Source organism: Asterias amurensis, chromosome 5 (assembly GCF_032118995.1).
Source record: "Asterias amurensis chromosome 5, ASM3211899v1".
Classification (NCBI taxonomy): domain Eukaryota; kingdom Metazoa; phylum Echinodermata; class Asteroidea; order Forcipulatida; family Asteriidae; genus Asterias; species Asterias amurensis.
The window spans coordinates 2,444,009-2,464,190 of NC_092652.1; the positions used below are offsets into that span (position 1 = coordinate 2,444,009).

Genomic DNA, 20,182 nt, shown 5'->3' on the forward strand with positions numbered 1-20,182 from the left:
CACCGGACACCTTTGGTAAACGTCAAAGACCAGTTGTATCCCTACATATAAATAACAAACCTGTGAAAATTTGTACTCAATTGTTCATCGAAGTTGCATGGAAGAGAATAACGAAATAAAAAACATCCTTGTTGCACTGTGCCTGAAGTCTTTAAACAAAATTTTTTGAAATATTTGCCAAAAGAACACACCCCTTTTAAACATGGATTTTGAAGGTGGTAAATACCATTATGGGACGGGATCAAATTTAGTATCTTTTCTCGGAATCCTTTGTATTAGTCTTAATTTAAAGTTTTTGTAGTACTTATTTCGGATTGGAAATGTTTGTTAATGTAAATAATCTGCGTAATTGAAAAGATTTATATTAGGGCCTTTATAGGTAATAGTTTATGAATGATTTTGACTTTGTCAATAACCAATGTTGTTGTTAAAGATTTTTAAAAGTTAATAGAATAAAATCGATATCTTAGGAATAAAGATTGTCTGAAAAAGTGTCTGTAGTTATATAAGAAAGTAAAAGAAGAGTGTCGAGGCGAATCATGACGTCAGAGACCCGCGTGTGATTCCGAAGAGGGCGCTCTTTTCGTGAACAGTTTTCAAAGGGCAAGTTCGATCAGCGACCATTTTGTCAACCACATGTTCAATGTTCCATTGTTGCCTTTGCATGAAATAAATCCTGGGTACCAGGCAAAATCACCCAATGGTCAACAATAGTCAACAGCTATAGCCCCTTGATCGAACTTGCTCAAAACTGTGTAAAAGAGTTGTGACAGGGAGGGACCCGATTCTTTGCCATGTGTTTCTGCTGGACGCCATTTTTTGGTCCAAATGTAATCGGAACTGTGTGTTGAGAGTTGCGACATGGATGAAACCAGTTTTCTTTGGTCACGTGGTTTTCGGTTCAAGTGAAGCACAACCCAAGGTGCAGTCTGGTCTGGCACCCTGTGTGCGCACATGCGTTTAGTGACCCAAATCGGCTTCTATCGCAAGTGGCTGCATAGCCTATATGAAGCCCAGCGATTTCCTTCCAACAGCCGTAAAGCTGAAAGCTGGAGCTACAGCCAAAGCCATAGCAAAAGCCAGTGGCTTCCATAGAGTGTGCCACAAACCTAGAACGAGACAAAATATATCTTGATCAGACGATACCAAAGCCTTAGCTAAAGCCAGTGACTTCCACAGAGTGTGCCACAAACCTATAGAACGAGACAAGGCTTGTCTTGATCAGACGATACCAAAGCCTTAGCTAAAGCCAGTGACTTCCACATTGTGTGCCACAAACCTCTAGAACGAGACAAGGCTTGTCTTGATCAGACGATACCAAAGCCACAACCAAAGCCAGTGACTTCCACAGAGTGTGCCACAAACCTAGAACGAGACAAGGCTAGTCTTGATCAGACGATACCAAAGCCACAACCAAAGCCAGTGACTTCCACAGAGTGTGCCACAAACCTAGAACGAGACAAGCTAGTCTTGATCAGACGATACCAAAGCCACAACCAAAGCCAGTGACTTCCACAGAGTGTGCCACAAACCTAGAACGAGACAAGGCTTGTCTTGATCAGACGATACCAAAGCCACAATCAAAGCCAGTGACTTCCATAGAGTGTGCCACAAACCTAGAACGAGACAAAACTTCTCTTGATCAGACGATACCAAAGCCACAACCAAAGCCAGTGACTTCCATAGAGTGTGCCACAAACCTAGAACGAGACAAGGCTTGTCTTGATCAGACGATACCAAAGCCTTTAGCTAAAGCCATTGACTTCCACAGAACCTAGAACGAAACAAGGCTTGTCTATCTACTGTACGCAAAACATTGACGAACCAAATTGCTGACTTCATTGAGTAAGAGAACCACCTCTCGCCACTGTGCCGTTTCATTGCGACCTCTTCATGAATATCCTCAATTCAATATTCAATTCAAACCCTAGCGCCAAATTGGATCGAGCTGATTGACCAGAAAATATTTTCTTCACAATCTCCTGCTGAGCAAATATGAGCTGGGTACCAGTCACATTATGGTGTGACATGGTACTTTGGCTGGTAACCTTATTCTGCTAAGCATCATATTGTTGTGCTAAGCTACAAGTTTGACCCTGAAGCATCTCCATGAAATTGGACACTGGTCTTAAATAAATCGTTACACTGAAATACAAACGAATGAGTAGCTTGTAAGAGATTAATCTATATCTCCCGAACATCCGATAATCTACTCCTCGGTAGTAGAATAAAGAAAGACAGTTCTCTTAGAACAAACTCTAACTGGCAACAGTAGATAAACACATGGTGTTACCGCAAACCAAATATATATTGATACCTCACCATGCAATGCCTCAAATCATATATCTCTTCATAAACCAGTCTAAGAAATTAGCACAAGCAGACACTTTTTGAATTGAAGTGTATAGTCATTTTCGTTGTGATGGGGTGTGATGAATATTATGAGGTTCTATACAATACTGAGTATTGGTTAAATCTCGCCTCATGTATACCGATGAACAGAGATGGTTTCCTATATAGGCACTGAAAAAGTCTCAAAATGTTCGCATCTGATGGGTGCTCTTGCTTTACAGACCACCAGCTCGTCCTTTTCAATTCAATTCAATTCAATTTTTATTTGTCCCACCATGTAGGAAACTCTGTTTGAATACATGCAATACAGAAAGAAAAATAAATAACACACAATCATATATAAACCCGAATACTTAGACTATAACAACTGGAGACAATGTGCTTGGTATACGAACAATGGTAACGACTATGACACCAATATTCAGGTAAGACATTGACCCTTACAGGCAGTGGACACTATTGGTAATTACTCAAAATAGTTGTTAGCATAAAAACTTACTTGGGAACAAGCAATGGGGAGCTGCTGATAGTATAAAACATTGTGAGAAGCGGCTCCCTCTGAAGTAACGTATAGTTTTCGAGAAAGAAGTAATTTCTCACTAAAAATCGTCTCGAATTGAAGGCCTCTGAAAGCACACAACTTGTGCGACAATGGTGCTTTTTCTGTCATTATTCCCTCGCATCTTGACGACCAATTGAGTTCAAATTTCCACAGTTGTCTTATTATGCATGTGTTGAGATAAACCAAGTGACAAGATTGGTCTTTTACAACAATTACCAACATTTGGAAATTATTGTCCCAAAAACCCCAAATCCCAATTTCATAAAGCTGCTAAGCATAAAAAGTAGCTTACCAGACTAAGTTTACAATGTCACATGTACATTATGTTACTGGTATCTTGCTTATGTTTGCTTAGCAGAACATTTTTAAGCATCATCCAGTCTCCGCTTCTAAAAGAAGCTCTGTAAAATTGGGCCCAGTATTCTCTCTTGGTGTATCCCAACAATAATGCATAAAGTAACAAACCTGTACAAACGTGGACCCAATTGGTCATCAAAGTTGCAAGAGAATAATGAAAGAAAAAACACCCTTGCTGCACACACTACGTTGTGTGTTTCTTTAGATGCTTATAAAGAGGCTTTTAATAATTGGGTGAGAAATTACCTCTTCCCCAAACACTACGTTAATACTTCAGAGGGAGCCATTTCTCACGTTTTACACTATCAACAGCTCTCCATTGCTCGTTGCCAAGTAAGTTTTTATGCTAACAATTATTTTGAATGATTACCAATAGTGTCTAGTGTCTTTTAAAGGAACCTAGTGTGATGGTTAGGCGTGGAGATCAGAGACAGACACTGTCCATTGCCACACTGTTTAGCCAATTCACAAGATTCCAGTTTACTTTGAAATACCGTTTTCTTCTGTAAGGCAATCATATCACGTGTTATCAAGGAATTTGTTTTGTTTTTATTTGTCTTAAGACATGCACCTTCCAGAAACGCTATTCAGACAGCGCCCTCTATGTCGCTTACGGGGGTAACCTTCGACTGTACGGCTGCCATGGTTGTTGCAAGAGATGGTACTTTACCTTTAACAACAACGAGTGCTCACCAATCCCAATTGATGGCGTCGTGTATCAGGAAAATACTAACCATATGAATCTACACAGGCACAGAAACATAGAAGGTGAGCTTAAAATGCCCATTCGAGAATCGTTGCCCAACTGAGAGTTTATGCGTACACAATTTTTGCTGTAAAGTTATATCAAAATTGACTTTTGAAGATTGAAGAAGATTATTGTCTTTAACTTTTTTGTTTGTTTTCCCTTTTTTATGATTAGACCCATTGGTCCGAGATCCTTAAGTTTATCAATCAAATTGTTGTGAAAATTAAGTAGTTTTTGATTTGTGTATCTCTTTTTTTTCTAACCAAATCACAGGTTACTGCCACACGCTGGGTTCGGGACAAGTTGACGTCCGTTTTGCCATTGGTGATTGCCCTGGATACGGTAATGCAGACGGCTCCTCTGGGTGGAACAGTGTCTCTCGTATCATCATACGGGAGGTTCCTGCTTCACCTTACGGGTACTAAATCGATATTGCCTCATCGTCATGAGAAGAACTTCCTGTAGAATCTTCTGCGAGGTTGTTGTTATCTCTTTGTTGGTGCGAGAGTCTCGTCTCAGCTCACCTGGTTATCGTACATTGGCGATCTGAGAAGCAAATCTTTGCATTTCATTGTATGAAAAGTTTATATTTGAATGGTTATAGCCTCCTGTGTCATCGTATAGTAGGTTTTCGTCAGTGCCCCTTACACAGAACCTCCTGTTACCATAAGAGGTTTGTTTTCATTGCCAGCCTCTCGTTGTGTGAGGTTTGCATTATGAGTAGTTTGAATGGAATACTTTCCATTGTACGGAAAGTTTCTATTCAAATGAACAGGACCTCTTGTATCACTGTATAGAAGTTTTTCGTCGGTGCCTCTCCATCACAAAGAACCTCCTGTCACCATACATAGGAGGTTTGTCTCAGCACGATTTAAGTCTATACTAGGGACTACAGCCTCTCGTTAACATGTGAGGTTTGCATCTTAGTTTAAATAGAACAGAATTTGTTACGTCATCGCCCGGAGGTACGTAAATAAATGAAGATTGGAGCCTCTCGTGAAGTCGTATTGGAGTTTTATGTCACCGAGATGAGGTTACTTACATTGTCTGTGGTATCATTATGGGAGGTTTAGGCCTAATGTACCTCCTGTGAGCTTAAGAGAGGACTCTGTCTTTAAAGCCTCTCTCTGTAGTATCGTTAGGGAGATGTGAGGTTCAGCCTTGCTTTACAGAACATCGGATCAAGGGATACTGAACAAAGCCTCATGTATGTATCATGGACATGTGAGGTTTAATTGTGGAGGTTTGAGGTCCAGTTTCGTTGACGCGCTAGGAAAAGGGATAAATAACAACATGTTTTCATGTTTTGAGTTCTGTTTTCTTCTGAAACCGAAAATAGTCCCACCTCAAAACAATTCTCACTGGTGGGGTGTGAGGAACCATATGAGGTTCCATACAATATTGGTTGACCATCGCCTCATGTAAACCAAGCAACAGAGATCGGTTTCCTATAATATATAGTTTTAGGCATGTTGAATAGCAGTGTCTCAAAATGTTTGCATCGAATGGGTGCTCTTGTTGCTTTAGAGACCACCAGCTTGTTCTTTTATGCAATTATCTTTATAAACATTTTTATTATATCTATGGCCTTTTTCGAAACCACGGCATCGGCTTTGGATTCGGCTTCTGAGGCTCCGTCCTCTCGTCTGAAACCCTGGGCGCGTATACGCAAATCACGCGCAATATTGTCAAAACAACCGCGGGGCCAAGCTAGCCTGAGCCGAATCCAACGCCAAATCCAGTCGTTTCGAAAAGGGCGTATGTTTGAAAAACCTGCATAATTAAGAATGTATGTACATTATAATAACAATACAGTGGAAATGTTTTCGCACATCATTATTTGGTTCTTTGATTTACAACGAAACCACTGGTGATAAAGGGAATCAGTTTACACTCGGGATATAGTAACAGCTGCGCCGTGGACACATTAATTAAAGACAGATTGAACTTTAATTTGTTTCAAACAGCTTTTTAAGGAGTTTTTTCTTTCTTCCCTTCACCTAATACTGTTTCCTCTTCCTTCTTGTCTGTTTCTCCTCTCTCTATTAATACTTTTTGTCTTTTCATGCGCTTTGAGCACCTTATTGATAGGTAATGCGCAATATAAATATTCATTATTATCATTGTTAAATATGAAAAGTGATTGCAATCAACGAGTGAATTTAATGATTACACATGTTTTATATTTGCCTAAGTTCTTATAAGAAGTATTGGATTGAAGCCAAGCACTCTATGTAAACACTACGTCCACGAGGTATTGCAGATGAACGTATCGATCACAACAGAAAATAGCCACTGTATAACAATAAGTAATCGATAACAGGATTCCACCCTGCCACCCACTGAAAGCTCAAACAGAGAGCGAGTTGTCCAGATCAAAGCGAGTGTTGGTTATATTCCAAATTCGTGTGGTAATTAGTCGTATTTTTAATGGCAAAAATGACGTCATCTGTGACGTTTGTGATCATTATATCCTGCTGTGCGTTTCTTGTGCCGTGTGTGGACTCTTGGGGTTCGGTAAGTAACTTATTTTCAGTTTAAGAGATGTTATTGTATAGAACAATAGTTTGAAGTACACGACTGTTTTTTGGGTCGTCGTTAAATTACTAGATTCTCGTCTTGCACCACAGGGTAATATTCTACAAGGACCGGGCCTTTTTTTGACTTACTGGGACTTGGGAAATAAACATTAAAATAAACGTCTTTAAAGTAGGCAGTCAGTAGCCAGTAAGTAGCCATTCAGTAGCCAGTAGCCACACCACTCACTGACGTCTTTGGGTCAGTAAGCATCTTTTACAAATATGGCAAAATGTGTATATACACCTTTGCTTTAGTTTGACTTGGAACCCGAATTTGCCTGAAATATTATGGTTGCTTTGCAGTTGTTACTGTCATATTTTAGCTGTTAAGTGTACTTTAAAAACAGGAATGAAGTTACCCTTATTAATGTACTGGTATAATAGTAACGCGTTTGAAAGGTAACTCAAAGAATATTTTGCCTACAAGGTAACGAAACTGTCCCCCTGCAATTGCTCTTAATATTAATTGCATATTAATTAAAAATACAGCACTTACTGTGAAATGTTACCATTAATCTCGCTCAGAGATGAAGTTGGTCTTTTATTCTAAAATATTTAAAAAGTAATTGAATGGTCAGCCTTTAAACAGTGTCAAGTCTGGCTTGTCATAAAATAGCTTTCCTTTCTTTGTTTTTACATCTTCCCTAGTCTTGCTCCCAAGGCCCACCGGGGCCTCCGGGACCTCCAGGCCCCCAAGGATCCGGTGGCGATTCCGGTGCACCCGAATACTTAGACTATAACAACTGGAGACAATGTGCTTGGCACTCAGCCAATGGCAACGACTATGACACCAATATTCAGGTAAGACATTGTCCCTTAAAGACACTGCCGTCGATTTCACCAAACTCTTCCGAACTTAGTATTAATCTTAGGACTTAGAACGAGTTGAGTCCCGCATCCAAATACGTAGGAAGCATTGAACCCATAGTTAGGACGGGTTACTCGTCCTAACTCGAGTTAGGATTAATCCTAGAGTTTCGTGAAATCGGCTGCAGGACACATTTGGATAAGTCCAAAGACCAGGGCCCGATTTCATAGAGCTGTTTAAAGGCAGTGGACACTATTGGTCATTACTCAAAATAACGCAAGTTAGTTCGTGTGACAAGGGTGTTTTTTATTTCATTATTATCTCGCAACTTCGACGACCAATATTGAGTTCAAATTTTCACAGGTTTGTTATTTTATGCATGTTGATATACACCAAGTAAGAAGACTGGTCTTTGACAATTACCAAACGTGTCCAGTGTCTTTAAGCACAAAAGGAGCTTACCAGAATAAGTTTACCATGTCACTGTACAATATGTTACTGGTATCCTGCTTGTGTTTGCTTAGCAGAATATTTGTAAGCATCATTCCATGGCTTAAGAAGCTATATATGAAATTGGGCCCAGTATTCTCTCTTGGTGTATCCCAACATTATGTTTGGACCCAATTGGTCATCAAAGTTGCAAGAGAATAATGAAAGAAAAAACACCCTTGTTGCACAACATATTTTGTGTGCTTTCTTCAGAAGCCTATATAATAAAAGGCTTCAGGCCTGATGTCTTTTAATATTTGAGTGAGAAATTACCTCTTTCTCAAAAACTACGTTATTACTTCAGAGGGAGCCATTTCTCACAATGTTTTACACTATCAACAGCTCTCCATTGCTCGTTAATACCAAGTAAGTTTTTATGCTAACAATTACTTTGAGTAATCATTACCTCAAAGACACTGGCCACCTTTTGTATTTGTCAAAGACCAGTCTTCTCACTTGGTGTATCTCAACATTATGCACAAAATAACAAACTTGTGAAAATTTGAACTCAATTGGTCATCGAAGTTGCGAGATAATAATGGAATAAGTTGCGTGTTTTCAGATGCTTGACTTCGGGACCTCAAAATCGAATTACGAGGTCTCGAAATCAAATTCAAATATTTTAGTGGAAAATTACTTCTTTCTCAAAAACTACGTTACTTCAGAGGGAGCCGTTTCTCACAATGTGTTATACTATCAACATCTCCCCATTACTCGTTACCAAGTACGATTTTTATGCCAAAAATTACTTTGAGTATATACATTAGTATAGTGTCCAGTGCCTTAAGAGACCTAGTGTGATGGTTAGGCGTGGGATATCAGAGACAAACACTGTATCTTGTAAGACTGTTTAGCCAATGCACAAGCTTCCAGTTTGTAACATAAGAACAGTAAATAACATAAGAACTGATTTTTTAAAAACCTTAGTTAACTGTTTATTCACATTCCACTCATCAAAACACATATATTAGTGACAAAAGCTTTATTTTGAAAAAATACCACTTCTAGGTGACTTTAATACAAGGCTTTTAATATGTGGGTGAGAAATTACCTCTTCCCCAAACACTACGTTAATACTTCAGAGGGAGCCATTTCTCACGTTTTACACTATCAACAGCTCTCCATTGCTCGTTGCCAAGTAAGTTTTTATGCTAACAATTATTTTGAATGATTACCAATAGTGTCCAGTGTCTTTTAAAGGAACCTATAGTGTGATGGTTAGGCATGGAGATCAGAGACAGACACTGTCCATTGCCACACTGTTTAGCCAATTCACAAGATTCCAGTTTACTTTGAAATACCGTTTTCCTCTGTAAGGCAACCATATCACGTGTTATCAAGGAATTTGTTATGTTTTTATTTGTCTTAAGACATGCACCTTCCAGAAACGCTATTCAGACAGCGCCCTCTATGTCGCTTACGGGGGTAACCTTCGACTGTACGGCTGCCATGGTTGTTGCAAGAGATGGTACTTTACCTTTAACAACAACGAGTGCTCACCAATCCCAATTGATGGCGTCGTGTATCAGGAAAATACGTACCATATGAATCTACACAGGCACAGAAACATAGAAGGTGAGCTTAAAATGCCCATTAAAGAATCGTTGCCCAATTGAGGATTTTATGTGCACACAATTTTCTTTTGTGAAGTATTTTTAACATTGATTTATAAAAAGAAGATTGAAGAAGATTATTGTCTTTAACTTTTTTATTTGTTTTTTTTCCCTTTTTTTTTTAATGATTAGACCCATTGGTCCGAAACCCTTTAAATTATAAATCAGATTGTTGTGAAAAATAAGTAGTTTTTGATTTGTGTATCTCTTTTTTTCTAACCAAATCACAGGTTACTGCCACACGCTGGGTTCGGGACAAGTTGACGTCCGTTTTGCCATTGGTGATTGCCCTGGATACGGTAATGCAGACGGCTACTCTGGGTGGAACAGCGTCTCTCGTATCATCATACGGGAGGTTCCTGCCTCTCCATACGGATACTAACATCACAGAAGCACAGAGATCTTTGTATAGCAAGTTTTGACTTTGCCTTTCACATTGAGTAACAAAAGGCTATTAAAAATGTCATTGCACTGTTTGGAGGTTCCCGTTTTTGCTCCTCGTATACGCGAGCTTCCTGCTTTGCCTCACGGGTACTAACCTCACATTATTATCGTCTCACATAAAGCGTATCCTATAGGAGGTTTACATATTTGCTATTCACATTTAGTATCAAAAGGCTAATGCCATAAGCCTCTTTGAGGTTTGGCGGACGTGATAGGAGTGTACTGTTTGGTTTGGGTGTATACGCACAAATTTACCCAAACCTTATAGTGTTATAGCATTGTGTCCGCCATGAGGTATGGCGGACGTGACAGAAGTGTACTGTTTGGTTTGGGTGTCTACAGACAAATTTACCCAAGCCATATAGTGTTGTATCCGCCATATCTCAAAAAGGCTTATTGCGTCTTGTTGGAGGTTTTGCGTCTTTGCTTTACGTATAATATTGTAGAGAGACCTCCTCCCGAGGGGTCATAAGGTGTCGTTGCTTTGAAATATGTGAGGTTTCATTCGTAAGAGAGGTCATTACCACCATCATTAGTTTGTTGGTTATCCAGAGGATGTAAACCTTCTCATGAAAATGCCATTCATGTCTACCTCTTCTCCTTTTCCCCTGTCCTTGGTTGCCTTTCTATTCATCTCTATTCCTTGCGTTTCTTGTTCATACTGTTGCTTCAGAAGATCTTATGTCATCCCTCCATCGTCTTCTTTGTCTGCCTCTTCTCCTTTTCCCTGTCCTTGGTTGCCATTCCATTCATTTCTATTCCTTGCGTTTCTTCTTCATACTGTTCCTTCATAAGATCTTATGTCATCCCTCATCAATCTCCTTCTTTGTCTACAGACTTCTCCTTTTCCCTGTCCTTGGTTGCCATTCCATTCATTTCTATTCCTTGCGTTTCTTGTTCATACTGTTCCTTCAGAAGATCTTATGTCATCCCTCCATCTTCTTCTCATTTTCATACGAATTACGAATCGTTTATCATGTGTTTTTGGGCGGAAAATTATCTAAACCACCTTAGAAAGGGAATTCTTCCTCAAAATTGTTTTATATCAACCGTGTAGTGCTTCTTACCATATCATTTTTTATGCTAGTCATTGTTTTTTTTTAGTAGTTACTAATTAATGTCCCCTCTATACCTCTGCTTTGGTGAGGACTTATTGTTAAACACAAAATGTAAAAAAGGTGTTAAAAGTTAGAGTTATGGTTGAGGTTAGACACAGGATAGTATATTTTTGTTTAGTTGTAATTAGTAATGAATAATTAAAAGTGTGCTTTAAAGTGTCAAATGAATTGAAAAACAATAAACAAATCGACTGTACATAAATACGACATCGTTAATACTGAAGTGTTTGTTAAAAAAGTATTTCACTAAAGAAAATACATAGCTGATGCATGACGATGGTCTTGCCTTCATGCCCCCCTTCCCGTCTTTTTGGGAGTAAATTTAAAGCATTGTGTTGTTGACATAATTAAATCGCCCAATACCGCCTAGCCTGAACATCTGACGTCCCAGTCTAAATACCGCCCAGACACGTTCTTGTCAACAGAGGGCGGTGTTCACTTTTTTTGGCACAAAAGTTTGTGCACGAATCCTTGCGAGCTCCCCCACGTAAAGAGGGTACATCTACAGATTTACCTACCCCCGGTTAGGCCAAAAGTAAATAGATAGCTGTGTAAACCCAACAACCTTTATAACTAAAATACCGATTTAATACTCTTGCCCCCGCTGGGAAAAAGACCCCACCCTGACAAAAAGAAAATAATAATGAACAGAAAACATTCTTCAGTTTTGTAGGGCTTTGCTGCATAATGTCCTTGCATGGTAAAGGAAACGCAATAATCATTAGTTCCGTTTAGCTAGCGCTTTGAAGTTCAGTTGATTTAGTACATGCAAGGTATGAAATGTTAAAGGCAGTGGTATTGGCAATTGTCAAAGACTAGCCTTCACAGTTGGTGTATCTCAACATATGCATAAAATAACAAACATGTGAAAATTTGAGCTCAATCGGTCATCGAACTTGCGAGATAATAATGAAAGAAAAAACACCCTTGTCACACGAAGTTGAGTGCGTTTAGATGGTTAATTTCGAGACCTCAAGTTCTAAATCTGGAAGTCATATTTGTGGAAAGTTACTTCTTTCTCGAAAACTATGGCACTTCAGAGGGAGCCGTTTCTCACAATGTTTTATACCATCAACCTCTACCCATTACTCGTCACCATGAAAGGCTTTATGCTAATAATTATTTTGAGTAATTACCAATAGTGTCCACTGCCTTTAGTTTGTAAAATCGGGATGATGGTAAGACATTGTAACAGACTAGCTAAGTTTCAAGATAGTTCGTTGATCAACATCTTTAGTCTACCAGATTGTATTAATTTAACAAAGAAAAGAAGAAAGACATTGATTTCATTTCAAATTGTATTTAATAAATAACACTTTCTTACAATGTATAACAACCTTTCATTTCACGTAATTGCATTGATAGTTTACAGGTTTACTGTATTTCATAAAATTCCTGGTACCAATAATAACGCCCTTGGTGACGTACCCACGACTGTGATTGGCCAATGTATAAAGTGGGAGGGGCTTAATAGAGCAATCCATTGACCAAACAGGGGTGATTTATATTTCAAGGGGAAAATTAACTGATTGATCAACAATGACATGCAGGTTTCAAGTTGAAACAAAAAGTCAAACAATTGTTGAAACATTAAAATTTCAACATGGAAATGTTTTCTCCTGGTGTGTGAAGGACTTGAACCGAAAAAGGGGAATGTTTTGCCAGTTTTCAAAAGGTTAATGCCACTCATACAATACTGTGTTGTGCATTTTGGTCCAACAGTTTAACTTGCAAAACTATAAATATAATTCTTAAAATATTTCTGCATGAAGGTTTTAATTCTCTTTTAGAAACATGAGCTCCAAAATTATGAACTTTGTTTCTGAAACTAAAAACAAATTAAAAAAGGATGTTATCTCCAAAGTTTGTTTAATTTATCAATAACCATTAACCACCACAGAGCTAAGGTAGTGATAATTAACTTTTACTAAATAAATAAATTCCAACTTTGAAAACCAAGGCTATTAACAAATGTTTTTTTCAGAAACCAACACTTAATAAATAGAAAATCTTCCTGCAAGGTAGAAATTGATAAAATTTACATCTCCTGCTGAGAAGATTTACCGAAAACTCATAAATAAATACAAAACGGCAAAGGGATTTTTTCATATCATCAAACAATTATTACAATCCTCGACAAAACATGCCTCCTATTGGGAAGACAAGTACATATGTGCAATCTTTTTGACCATCTTTGCAGTAAAGTGAAAATATTTGTTGTAATGGCAACATTGATTTGTGACACATTTTGTCCAGGATTGTCCATGTATAATAATTTAAATAATTTGATAGGATAAATATAATTAGCATCTTTTATCATACAGTTGTGATTTTGCCGAAGCACTGTTGGTTGTGACTTTGAGTTCTTGTACTGTTGTTTGACTGGTCAAAGTGTACCATCAAGGGTCCGGTGCTACTTGAGCTAGAGTTTAGGGATGCATTTCCATCTTTCTTACAAGTGCAGCAGCTGCCGCCAACTTCCATGAGCTTAGTAATGATCTTATCAATGGGCGATAATGAGTGCATCCAAAGAGGCAGGAATTCCCAGCTCTGTAGCGTCTTCGGGAGGAGCGTCTTCTTCTTAGCTTGGAGGATGTTGACAACAGCGACAAAGGTCATGATGAGGACAAAGGGCACGCCCACACCCATGAGAAGCCAGATGCTGATGAGGGACATCCCAAAGACAAGAAGGGGTACAAGGAAGAACATAACCACGAGGTAGAAGATGGCAAACCATCGATACTTGGCCGTTGTGTTGCCGAGCATCTTGGCGAGATGGATGGGAACTTTACGCATGAAGGGGACGGGGTACCAGACAAGGATACCACTTATATTGAAGAACAGGTGACACAATGCGATCTGAAGGCTGTTATCAAGCTTATCTCCAGAGCTAGCTAGGGCAGCGAGGAGACCAGTGGCGGTCGTCCCAATGTTTGAGCCAAGTGTAAGTGGGAACATCCGCTCTAGTTTGATCACTCCCAGACCGACGAGAGGTGTCATGGCCGATGTGAAGACGGAACTACTCTGCACGATGAAGGTGATGCCAGCACCAACGATGATGGCCAAGACACCAGTAAGATGCTTGAAGGGACCAGGGAGATCCGAGTTAATGGTGTTCTGGATGATTCCGGCAATTCGTCCTTTCAGACAGGAGTGGAGAAGTTTGACCATCAAGACGAGGCAAGTACATAGCATGATGAGGGACAGGAGAAGTAAAAGACCTCCAACGGCTCTCTCGGACAAACCAGCGTCTGCTATATATCTGAACAAGTACTCACCTGCAAGGCAAATTGAAAAATAATCAAATTAAGAGAGTGAGTCGTGGTAAAACATTGACCTGCAAGTTAGTTCAAAAAGAAAAATGTTTGTTGTTAAACTCATAAAAAGTCTAGTTACTATATGAAAAAGCTTCATCGGTTAGTTTCATACAATTTGGGTTTGTATTTTTGTTTTACTCGAAGAGAATTTACATTATTCTGAAGTAGAACAAAATCAATCAGTTCTAGAATTTTCTGGTTTTACAGTTAACAAAGTATCTAAAATTATGTCCAATTCTTTTAAATTTCAGGTCGAATTTCTGTATTGAAAACAAGTTATAAGAACAAACATTCAAAATAAATTCCCGTTTTCCTTACAAACTTTCATTGAGAATTTTTTTTTATGAAGCATTACCTTTTTTGAGTAACTTGGCATCGGTAGCGTTCAGCTCCCCAGTCGCTATTTTGCTCACAACCTTGCTGTCAATCTGTTGAGAGAAAATGCATGAAAAAAACATTAACTAACATGAACTTTCAACTTGAGAAAAACATTACAAAAGAGAGTTCACTTTGAGATTTTCTTTTCATGAGAGACACATTTGCTATTGGAAGTGCCAGAGCATGACATAGTGCAATTTGTTTTTCTGCTAAGCAAAAATTGGCATAGCACTTGTCACAGACATTACGTTGCAAGGTATTTTGGCTGGTAACGTGGTCCTGCTAAACAACAATTCTCTTGGCCGAGCAGTATTTTCTGCTTAACAGCTTTATAAAATTGGGCCCGGATGCAGCAACTGTCATGTTGTGTGCATGCTGTGAATACAGTAAGCAACGATCACGGCCACATTAAATCTAGCCAATACCAAGACTTGTCAAACCACTTTAAGAAATTAAAAACAATATCTCTTTGGAACTTTACCACACTGTGACATGGGACAATTTTTCGACTCGCCCGGTGGATTAATAAAGAAGGGATTTGACTCGGTCGATGCTGTTGGCAATCGAGATATTGCTAATTTTGAACTTTGACATAGTATACTTACATTGATGAACAGCTTTGAGAAGGGCTTAGTCAACACCTTCAGCAGTTCTACTTTGGCGCCACCAGTGCCCTTGATATTGAACCCATTGACAATGGCACTGGTCAGATGATACAGGTATCTCGTTGAGACTTCTAGAGGTAGTAGGACAATTACGGACAGCCAGTTGAACATGTCGTGGATGGTGGCCCCAGCGAAGGCACGTCGAAACTCGTCTCGGTCCCCGGATTGAGTCAGAGAGACGATGGTGTTGGTTACAGAGGTTCCAATGTTGGCGCCCATGATGATGAAGATTGCTGGCTGAACTTCCAAAACTGTCAAAGAAAGGAGCAGGAAAAAACTAAAATATTTATTCAAAGTTTGACTTTACGTGGACCCTTCCCAATCAAGAAACTTCTGATCAACGGACATTGGAAAATTTCTACATAGAATCGCCAGTAAATATTTTTCTGAAACACGTGCGTTCTTGAATCAAGATGTAGGCCTGATGCTGTTTTTGAAAGGGGCAAGGGGCAACAAGGCGTTTTTTTCTTTGGTGATGGACATCTCTATGAGGAAATTGTTCATCTCTAGTGGGACTTTTCAAGGGGCACAAAGGCGTTTCCTCTGTAAGGAAATCATAAACTCAATTGGAACATTTCAAGGGGCACCTAGGCAATGACGAGAGGCAACTACCTCATTGAAGTATCAGGTTTGAAGATTTACATGAATATCTGTAAAACCTGTAGAGAAAAGGACAGAGAGGTACTACTTACTTCCAGCAGCAACAATGGATACAGTGATGGATGTAGAGGTACTTGAGCTCTGAACCAAGACGGTAGCCAAGATGCCGATCATCAGACCACAGATGGGGTTGTTCAACAGCTCACTCTCTCCAAGAACCTCTCCGGCTTCTTTGCCACCGAGGAGACGGAAGGCAGAACTCATCAGGTCCAAGGAGCAGATGAAGAAATAGAGGAGAGCTATGATGGAGATGGGTTTGACGCTCCAATCAACGATGATGCGGTGCACCTTTCCACCCGTTGTCAACTCTGTTGATTGATAAATAAACAAAAAGAATACAAAGTTATTAGGCACATCCTTCCATTCAGACAATTTAACCACATCAAAATAAAAAAATCCCACAAATAAGTAAAGTAAACTACTTGTGGTTTCATTTGTATAATTCTTTATGACCAATTTCTTTGTAAACATCTGTGAAACTGTTCTTTCAAACATGTTTTTGTTTGCCCTTTGGCATGTGTTTATCATCATTGAAAAACAGAATATTTTCATAAGACTCAGAGTTCTGAAGCCAAACATTTTACAATTTTGGTAATTTGTAAATTTACTATTTTAATCATCACTCAGAGAGTAGTAACTCAGAGAGTAGTTACAAGCTTTTTATTAAAGCCATTGGAACCTTTCGGTAAACAGTATTGTCCAAGGCCAACACTTCGTGTATCACAACTTCTATATATCAAATAACAAACCTGTGAAAATTTAGGCTCAATTGGTCATCGGAGTCGGGATAAAAATAACAGGAAAACCCACCCTTGTATCCGCGCGTTTCGCCGTGTCATGACATGTGTTTAAAAGAAATCCGCAACTCTCGCTATCGAGAATTGATATTGTTTTACTGTTTTCTCAAAAAGTAAAGCATTTCATGGAATAATATTTCAAGAGAAGTCTTTCACCACTACCTTCTGTAAACCCTGTAAGTTATTTGTAAATCTGTGAACTTTTTTTTTTTCTGTACCGAAAGGGTACAATGGCTTTAAAGTAAGTGTAAAATGGCCTCATATTAAAAACAAAACTAAGAAAATATTTTTGTTATCGAGTGCTACCAACAGATACTGTTCATGGCACATACATTTGTTTATACTTCTTTAAGTTGCTTATTATTGTTTTTCTTTCTAAATTCAAATACTGCACGCCCCCCCCCCCCCAAGGTGCTTGTTGATTTGATTGGTTGAGCAACGAAATATATTCTGATATGAGAATGCCCTATAAAAATTGGCAGCAAAATGAGTTAATTTATAAAAATAATATCATTTTCTATAAAAATGATACTCTAACTATAACAACAAGCAGGTAAAAAAAAAATATATCTCAAATTGCAAAACAACAATTCTACCATTTCCTCTGTTCAAAATATTGTTTTTCTTAAAGGAAGATTTTTCATTCAACCAAAGAAAAAACAGAAGAAAAACGCTTAAATAGAAGTGGCATAAAAAAAACGACTTGAGTGATTCGCCGAACCTTACTCTATGGCCGAACTAGCTACGTAGTATGTGACGCATGATGATGACTAGTCAGAAAACATTTCATTCAGACAGAGAATACAGACAAACGGCTTTACTACGTCAGGGTACTACCGGATATGCTTGGGGTCAAATTGCGGTTAGTGTGTGGTGTGATATGCCATGAGGGCTACACGTGAACAAAATGATCGTACGGCAAAAAGCACATGGCACGTTATCTGCCACCACTAGCAGCGCTGTGCAGTGAAAGTGCAACTAGAGCTAGTGTAACAAAGCAAAGTGAGAAATGGAACTCTTTTTTTTTTATAGGACAAACGACATTTTGATTTCAAGTTTTCAAAGTAGGTATTCAATAACTTCCTATTTATAGTGTCTGATCCGAGTTTCTCTTGTGTTTTTGCTTGCGTCAACTGTACCAGTGACAAGTGCCATGTGTAAGCTTTTTCGAACTTACTAAATTTTATTTTATAACTTCACTTTCTCTTTCAGTATTTCCTGGTTGGAAACTTAAATTTTGTGTAATTAAAAACCGAACTTTAGTTATTTTTGCAACGAGCATGACGAGAGGGTGAAAAGAAACTAATGGACACATATTAATTGTCCCACCATGGCATATTTTAAAACAAATTAGTGACATCGACAGGTCAGTTGGTCATTATTTGATGTCATGCAAATTTAAGTAGAAGCATGGAGGTAGAATAAATTCGTGTTTGAACAATCGTTGAAACATGTGAAATGGTAAAACTAATTTGATGAAGGCGTTTACCATACCCAGCTTCCCGTTCTCAATTTCCGTTTATTTTTAAACTGAATGATATTGGATATAATTCTATGCTTCTTCACAAGACAAGCTAGTTGCGATAACGTAACCCTCCTGCCGACGGCAGCAACTAAAGACAAGCCAACCACTGCCAAGTATGTAATTCAAAAGGTTGAGCAGCTGCAAATTTTATAAGATTTTGGCTCAATCAATTTACCTGACCACTTCACCCCCGATTGTTGGACGTGTGTTGGTGCCCAAACATCATCAGTTCCTTCAACAACTGCCTCTTCCTGCTGCCGGCCCATTTTCTCTACTCCATTGTCCATCTTCAAGACCAAATCATGCTCGGCTCCCGTGGCACCACCCTCGGACTCCGGGAAAATAAACTTGGCCTCAACCAGAGTCGGGGACATTGGGCTAGAGATTGGTGTCACCTATTGTAGGAGGATGGGTGAAACGTTGACACCATCAGATCCTGTCTGATTCCATAGTTCAATACCAATTTTTTAACAAAAATTTCCAACTAAAAATTGTGTCAAAATTAATTTTACTTACCAAAACGGATGGAGAAACCCACACGATTTCTTCCCTCGGTCCAGCTTGCAGGGCATACACGGGCGGCGGCCCGGTTATCACCGATGTCGGCAGTTGCATTATAACATGCACATCATCAGGGCAATCAAAATTCGCCATTATTTAGAGACGGAAAATAATCCTAAGTTATGGTTTTGGAGAACACAGAAAAGGAATATCCTTTCAGACTGTCAGCCATTTACAATCTGCCGGTTTTCTGAAAAGCGCGTAGTATTATTTCTTGAAATCTGCGTGTGAGTTCGCCCTACGAACCAATCAAATTGGCTCATCTCCTATACGTCACCCTGTTGATGGCAGTACGCTACACGTTTCATTCATAAAATGGCACATGAGAGGCACATGATCACCATTGCTAAACTACACTGTACGGAGGCACATGATAGGCATCTGTATGCAGCCACACGGCCACACGGGCGGATCGGTTTCGTCCACATGTCTGATGCCGTGTTCTATTTTTAACGGAAGCAGGAAAATTCCATTTTAGTGCAGGGGTATTCAAATACGGCGTAGTTTTGTTAAATTAATTTACTGATATTTGATTCACATTGGTTTAATAAATTGACTGTTTGCATATTGATTTATAGCTTGCTTAGTATTTTTGGTAACAATTGTAACGAAAAAGCATTCAAAACAATGAAATGATGTTGAGGTGTAACCTTCAAAAAAGTGGTATTTCCCAAAGGGGTTTCCTTGAAGCTTGCTCTATGCTTGAAGTAGTACTATCCGCATATAACCGGATTTCCCTCCAATTTACTAACGGACGGAAATCCTTGTTGTATAATAGAGAAAGGACCGTCTATTTCGCACAAAGCAGGATCCACAAGCATGGATGTAAACAACAGCCCACAAGGTACATGTATAAAGAAAACGAATCCATTATTGGGTGCAACAAATTAGGGGAATTAAGGTTTCATAGATAGAATAGACATTTAGAGGAAGGACCGTTACTAAGTTTAATTCCATGATCCAGCCCCCACACAGTCTGCCTGCTGACATAGTGTAGAAACTGTCACTGTGAACGAAGAAGGTGGGTTGAATGGGGCGGCACACAGGTTTGCAAAATAATTGTTGTTGAAAATAAATTCCTTCAAACGACGACATTGTTATTTTAAAGAGAATAATCTGTTTTAATGTACTTTTTCAGGTGCGTAATAGCATTTTTACATTCAAAATCAAATAATCAAGGAAGGTTTTGAAATAAAATTTACCGTCCTC

At 38.9% G+C, this 20,182-nt stretch overlaps 3 protein-coding genes across 3 annotated transcripts; 2 read left to right on the forward strand and 1 right to left on the reverse strand.

Annotated features, from left to right (window-relative positions):
- Positions 1-2,693: 2,693 nt before the first annotated feature.
- Positions 2,694-4,444, forward strand: LOC139937232 (collagen triple helix repeat-containing protein 1-like; the record flags this gene model as incomplete). Its single annotated transcript, XM_071932318.1, has 3 exons — positions 2,694-2,777; positions 3,835-4,039; positions 4,293-4,444. Coding segments are annotated over 3 exons (441 nt in total), but the record flags the coding sequence as incomplete, so codon positions are not given.
- Positions 4,445-6,374: 1,930 nt separating this feature from the next.
- Positions 6,375-11,281, forward strand: LOC139937422 (collagen triple helix repeat-containing protein 1-like). Its single transcript, XM_071932560.1, has 4 exons — positions 6,375-6,536; positions 7,247-7,399; positions 9,266-9,470; positions 9,739-11,281. Exons 1-4 carry the CDS (start codon positions 6,450-6,452, stop codon positions 9,888-9,890), a joined length of 597 nt encoding a protein of 198 aa, XP_071788661.1. The 5' UTR covers positions 6,375-6,449; the 3' UTR covers positions 9,891-11,281.
- Positions 11,282-12,354: 1,073 nt separating this feature from the next.
- LOC139937669 (sodium-dependent phosphate transport protein 2A-like) lies at positions 12,355-19,305 on the reverse strand. Its single transcript, XM_071932923.1, has 6 exons — positions 18,929-19,305; positions 18,588-18,807; positions 16,123-16,398; positions 15,371-15,681; positions 14,743-14,815; positions 12,355-14,348 (listed from the first exon to the last, which is right to left on the reverse strand). Exons 1-6 carry the CDS (start codon positions 19,064-19,066, stop codon positions 13,387-13,389), a joined length of 1,980 nt encoding a protein of 659 aa, XP_071789024.1. The 5' UTR covers positions 19,067-19,305; the 3' UTR covers positions 12,355-13,386.
- Between the last annotated feature and the right edge of the window lie 877 nt (positions 19,306-20,182).

Coding starts and splice junctions, on each gene's coding strand:
- LOC139937422 (XM_071932560.1), top strand. CDS start 6,450: ATGGCAAAAATGACGTCATCTGTGACGTTTGTGATCATTATATCCTGC. Junction 7,400..9,265: donor ACTATGACACCAATATTCAG/GTAAGACATTGT, acceptor ATTTGTCTTAAG/ACATGCACCTTCCAGAAACG. Junction 9,471..9,738: donor CAGGCACAGAAACATAGAAG/GTGAGCTTAAAA, acceptor ACCAAATCACAG/GTTACTGCCACACGCTGGGT.
- LOC139937669 (XM_071932923.1), bottom strand. CDS start 19,066: ATGGCGAATTTTGATTGCCCTGATGATGTGCATGTTATAATGCAACTG. Junction 15,682..16,122: donor ATCCATTGTTGCTGCTGGAA/GTAAGTAGTACC, acceptor TTTCTTTGACAG/TTTTGGAAGTTCAGCCAGCA. Junction 14,349..14,742: donor TGCCAAGTTACTCAAAAAAG/GTAATGCTTCAT, acceptor TTTGCCTTGCAG/GTGAGTACTTGTTCAGATAT.